Below are 6,242 nucleotides of genomic sequence, written 5' to 3' on the forward strand. Positions count from 1 at the left end.
CCACGTCTTACTGTTTGGCTGGAAGAAAGAAGAACTGAGGACCGACGATTAAGAAATGCAGATAAGATACAAGTATGTGAATAACAATGAACAGATTAGATAGATGCTAATGCAATTACCAACCACTTGGCTCTGATACCAACCACTTAGCATCCTGAGTAATATATGTATATGTATATGCAAACTATTCTTTATTCTAATGCCTGACAGTATGCCGGCATTATTTTTTCAGAAGTCTTGGGATGTGGTGGGTGATGGGGTGAGTAATCTGTGCCTAGATGTTTTGAATGGTAATAGTGATGTTGCAAGTCTTAATACTACATTGATTGCGTTGATTCCTAAAGTGGCGGCTCCCACTAGAGTAACTGAGTTTCGACCAATCAGTTTATGTAATGTTCTGTATAAGATCATTTCCAAAGCAGGGTTGAAATGGGTTTTGCCGTATGTTATATCTGAATTTCAGAGTGCTTTTATTCCTTAACATTTGATTCATGATAATGTTTTGGTGGCTTTTGAATCGATACATTGTTTGAAAGTCCGGGGGAAGAAAGGGAGAAAGAAGGTTATTTTGAAGTTGAATATGGCCAAGGCATACGATCAGGTTGAGTGGGGTTTCTTGAAGAAAATGATGATTAAGATGGATTTTTCGATGGTTTTCATTAACTTGGTTGTGAAGTGTGTAACTTCGGTGGGCTTTTCAATTCTCATGCAGGGGTACTGTTTTGGGAATTTCTCTTCGACTCGTGGTTTACGTCAAGGTGATCCTATTTCCCCATATTTATTCATGATTGTAGGTGAAGGATTATCGGCTTTATTACAACATTAAAAAATTAAATGATAAACTATCGACTTTTCATTCATAATTTCATACAAACAACATTACAACTTGAAGCCATTTGCTCCGAAACCACCCACAGAAAATGGTTGACAGAAGAGTTGCAAAAGAGCAGATCCACTGCAACAAATAGTTTTGCTTTGAAACGTGGTAATGGAATCTTTGATTGTCTTCGATACACACTATGTTGTTTAATGTTCAGTATCTATTTCCTCTATGCAATTTTTTTTAATTTACCTTAAAATTCAAGAATTATTTGTCAAAAGAATATTTGTACGGTCATAGATTGTGCATATATCTGTTGCCACTTCATAGGGCGAGAACAGGTATGAGGAATAAAATTATTCTTCTTAGCATCACATGCCTCTCGTTAATTATCAATTAGTATATGATTTGTTATTGAAAATTAATAATTAGGCTCTTCATGTGGATTCCATAAACAAAGGATTGTTCTTTTTGCTTAATTATCATTAAACAATGATAAAATGAAACAACCTCAAATGCTTATTAAGTACTACTCTTGGAAGTTTGTTGAATTACCTTGTATAAAATTGAAACAAATCGTCTCATTATTAACAAGTGTTACCATGCATTTGTGTGTCATAACCCTAGACCCTAAACTCAAAGTTCGAAACCCTAATGCTCTACTCCATAAAACATAAAACATTTCATCTATTCATATTATAATACGTAATTACTAATAACGTCATGACTCTTAATCTCGAAAATTTCTCATGCATTACATAAATAGGGAGTTGAGTTTCGAATACATCTACTTTAAAACAAGTAGCTGGAAGAGCTTGAAAAGGATTTGGAAACAACCAACCCAACCATGATTCTTCAAGCAGAAAACTCCATCAGCTAACTTATACCATCCAATCAAGTGGCACTACTACTACACTAATAGAGACCAAGTAAAAGGAAAATATAATTACTAGATTGACAAGTGAATCCTTGGGACCATGCACGCATGATCCCATCAGCTGTAGAAGCAGCTTATATATAAAATAGAAACATCAATGACAGCCAGAAAACAATGGTAACGAGAAGGAGGGATTTGTATCTCTTCCGGATCCTCACATCCTATCTGTAACATCCCACATCGTCTAAGGAGTGGATCCTGTAAGCTTTATATGTATATTCTCATCTTTACCTAGCACGAAGTCTTTTGGGAGCTCACTAGGTTCAGGTTCCATGAGAACTCTGAAGTTAAGCGAGTAGCGCGCGAGAACACTCCCATGATGGATGATCCATTGGGAAGTTCTAGTATGAGTTCCCAGAAACAAAACCGTGAGGGAGTGGTCGGGACCCAAAGCGTACAATATCGTGCTATGGTGGTGGAGCGGGCTCAGGATGTGGTGGATCCCGGGCCGGGATATGTCACTATCCGTTTATCATACATGATATGGTCAAAAATCATTTATTTAAAATTAAATACAAATAGTACCTAATGATTTTTGACCATATGATGTACGATAAATGAATAGGATGTGAGAATCCCTAAGAACCTCACAAAGAGGATCCGGAGAGGATCCTCGTCCGTGGAGGAGGACCATGACTCCATGAGCCTTCAGTTCATATACACATGTATGCTCACGGACAAAGACAAAGAAACACTGAAAGGAATACACTCACATGGCACACCATGCAAACTTGAGAAAATCAGAGTTACCTATGCTTTTATTTAATTCACCTGTGCCCTACAAAAAACCAACCACAAAACCAAAGAAAATGAAGTTTCCCATTTTCTTTTACCACAGTAAAAAAAATTACCAAATTGGCGAGCTCAAGCTCCCAAGAGAGGCATTACAAACCGTAATAAGACTAAGAGAGAACACTAAAATACATTTATTTGCTCTACACACATTACTAGTGTTTTGCAACATTCCAATGAGGCAAAGACCATGTTATATATACAAATGCAGCTCCTACTTTCTTGGGATTTTGGCCTCCTATTGGCATTGGGAAGATTTCAGTACCTCAGGGTTCGAGAAGCTTGCTTGCTCAGCAAATAACGCAAGAATTTGGATTCTCTTCCATGCTTTGCACATGGTAATATGTAGTCATGTGGGGGTTGTACGCTTTGTATGCCTTGACGAGCTCTAAGACGGGGTCTGGCTCTTTCTTCTTCTCTTCTTCTTTCTTTGGCTCCTCCTTCTTCGCTTCTTCTTTCTTCGGTTCTTCTTTCTTGGCCTCCTCCTTCTTCGCCTCTTCTTCTTTCTTTTCTTCTTCTTTCTTCGGTTCATCTTTCTTGGGTTCTTCCTTCTTTGGTTCCTCTTTCTTAGGCTCTACTGCTGGTCCTACTGAGATTATATGTGTTTGCCAGTATTTGCGCAACTTGCTCACTACATTCACTGGGTCCACGCTTCCGATCACTGTTAATTTCTTATCCTTCATGTCCATGGCAATAGAATCGATGCCTACAAATTGCAGAGTCAAAACAATTAATTGAGAATTTCAATTATTCAACTCTGTTTTCATCTCTACTATCTCAAGAAGAATTGATCCATATGAACCCTATATTTTGTGGTAACATACGATCAACTTGCTGACAGAGCAAACTAGGAACTCTAAACCATGCAGAAACCATACACAGATTGTTTTCCAAAATAAACCCATTCATTACTAATATATTTCTTTTATACAGAACTCCGAAGGCAACATGGATAACCAACTCCGACAACAAACGGCAAGTTTCTTCATCATCAATGCTTGAATTTATGCTCGACATGCTCATGCATTCATTACTTGTAAATTTTTAGTACACATTTCACCCTTCAAATTGAAAAACAAAAAAAAAGAGACAAACATTAATCCAATTCATTACGTATCTTCCTAATCAAAGGAGCTTTTACCCTTTTGTTCCAAACGAGGTTTTTGTTCTCGTAGAGTTCATCTTAGGACATTAACCCAATTTATTACGTATATTACTTGTAAGACTTCTAGTACATTTCAACCCCTTGAAATTGAATCACAAATTATAGTGCATACGTCTGCAAACTACACCGCTAGCTAGCTGTCATCTTCTCCGAAATTATTCAAATAAAGAGCCTTGTTTGAAGAATTTTATCTGTTTCTCTTTCTTTCATCATCTTTCCATTTGTTTTTTCAACCAATTAAGTTGTCATATATGAACAATAACAAAAAAGATAACTTATTTGTTTTTTATACAAAATCGTGCATTCCCATCTCTTGTTTCTTTAGGAAACTAAAGTGGAGGAATCTTCCAACCACTACTTTCCATCCAAACAATTACAGATGACATTAATAAGGTAAAGATTTAAGTATATTTCTACCAATTATTAATTAACATCATGAATTTGGTCCAAATTAAGAAGCTTGATTCAATCTAGTAAAATAATGATATCTTTGTACCAGAAAGAGTAGAGACTGTCTTGAGAGCCTTCTGCTTGGCTTTGTCATCAGGCAAATCCAACTGCAGTACAAACTTCTGCAACAACAAAACACAAACACCAAGTGATCTGATTAGAATCACACAAACACCTTCCAAATCTGAAGAATTCTTTCATGGAAACTCCAAAACTACAATAACCAAAAGCAGAATTTTTGACCCTTTCAAGATCGAGACTTGTGTGCTTAATTAGGAACCATCTGACTAATTAAGCTTCTAAAACTGATAAGATTTTAACCAAAACCCATCAACAATCATGCCTAAAGCTCCTTAAAAACAAAAGGGAAAAAAGATTGAGGAGAAAAAAAACCCAAAAAAGTTATCAGAAGAATCAAAACCCAAGGGGGAAATCTTGACTGCAAAAGTAATGAATATTCAGAAAATTCAAAAGTGGGGAGGGTTTCAGATTCCAGACCTTCATTTCTAAATGCCTTCTTTTTCCAGAGAGAAGCAGAGCAAAAAGAAACCTGAAAACTGAGATTGTGAGAAGGAAAGCTGTGAAAGAAAAATGGGAAAACAGAGATAGGGGTGTTGAAAAAAAGAGAGGCCAAGACGAAATCGAATAATGCTTTGTTGAAAAGGCGAGCGAGAGAGAGAGAGAGAGAGAGAGAGAGAGAGAGAGAGATGAAAAAGAGAGGAGGGGGTTTGGGCACACCAGAAAATTTCCGTATCAAAACAAGCAATGCAGAATAGGAAAGAGAAAATAGAGGGTGGAAACTGAGATGGAGAGAAAAGCTAGAGAGAGAAAGCTCTTGTGCAAGAACGTGTTCAAGAATTGTGCGCGACCAGTGAAACTAATTTGATAATGGAGGATACGAGGAAGAAATACTTACGTGGTAAGTTGTGAAATACTTCAGAGTGAAAGAAATACTTATGTGGTAAGTTGTGAAATACTTCATACAGGAAGAAATAGTTATGTGATTTTTTGTGGTTTATCACTAAATCAATATACTTAAGTTCAGCTATCATAGTCAAGATCCTTGGCCCTTTCGGAACTTGAAACTACAAATCACGCGCGAACTGTTGGCGCGTCAATTTACTCTCTGACCTATAAAGCCCACCTTCCTGAAATGACTTCTCCCAAATTTGAAGCCTCAAAAAATACCCTCTCTGTGATAATGCTTTTCAAATCAGGTGCTTCTGTTTTTTAATGTTTTTACTGTTATTGACAGCAATTTAAAAATTTATTTATTTTTGTTGTTTTACCAAATATATTTCATGTTTCAGATTTTTTAATAAGTTTTATTTATTATTTATTTATTTTTTGAAGTTTTACAATCTCACACTAGCTTGATTTTTACGGTTGAGGCTTCTACCCATTTAGTAAAGTAGTTAGTTGCCATCATTACGAAGGCGTGTGTAACTTGTGGTGGATTTTAATGAGTATTTCATAAAAAACTACATCGGTTTTATCCCAAGTGTTGTTGTTCTTTAATGTCATTACGCATGTAATTCGATAAGTCGTCGAAACATTGAAGCTTTCTTTTATGTGACTCTTGTATTCTCTAGGCAACATTAAAAGTTAATGCTAATTTTAAAATTTTATATATGAAAAATGATAACAATACACTATTTTTTTATTTTTTTTATTTTTATACATTCTGGTTTAATCTTATTTATAGTTTATGTTTAATTAATTCAATCTAAATACCAAAAATAAATAAGGGTGTGGAGGACAAGAAAAATGATGTGTAATTATCATTTCTCTCTTTTATTTGTACATGAACATTTGATCTAGCAACACTCAATTTTCATTGCATCGAAAGAAGTCTTATTTTTAGCTATGACACTTATACTCTTCATCAAATTTCACTTTAGTCTTTATACTTTATACTGACTCACTTTACCACATGCTCTCAATGTCACATGTCACACAACCAATGTAGTTGAAAAGACTAAATTGTCCACGCCACTTAAATACAATTAACGACTCTCTTAACTTATTTGATGAAACAGGGTAAAGTAGGACATTGAGGAAGAGTGCAGGTGTCAAAG

General features: G+C 35.6%; 1 protein-coding gene across 1 annotated transcript; it reads right to left on the reverse strand.

Annotated features, from left to right (window-relative positions):
• Positions 1-2,488: 2,488 nt before the first annotated feature.
• Positions 2,489-5,043, reverse strand: LOC137733885 (heavy metal-associated isoprenylated plant protein 39). Its single transcript, XM_068473089.2, has 3 exons — positions 4,663-5,043; positions 4,211-4,286; positions 2,489-3,255 (listed from the first exon to the last, which is right to left on the reverse strand). Exons 1-3 carry the CDS (start codon positions 4,666-4,668, stop codon positions 2,840-2,842), a joined length of 498 nt encoding a protein of 165 aa, XP_068329190.2. The 5' UTR covers positions 4,669-5,043; the 3' UTR covers positions 2,489-2,839.
• Between the last annotated feature and the right edge of the window lie 1,199 nt (positions 5,044-6,242).

Source organism: Pyrus communis, chromosome 7 (genome assembly GCF_041283825.1).
Source record: "Pyrus communis isolate YQ-2024b chromosome 7, ASM4128382v1, whole genome shotgun sequence".
Taxonomy (NCBI): Eukaryota; Viridiplantae; Streptophyta; class Magnoliopsida; order Rosales; family Rosaceae; genus Pyrus; species Pyrus communis.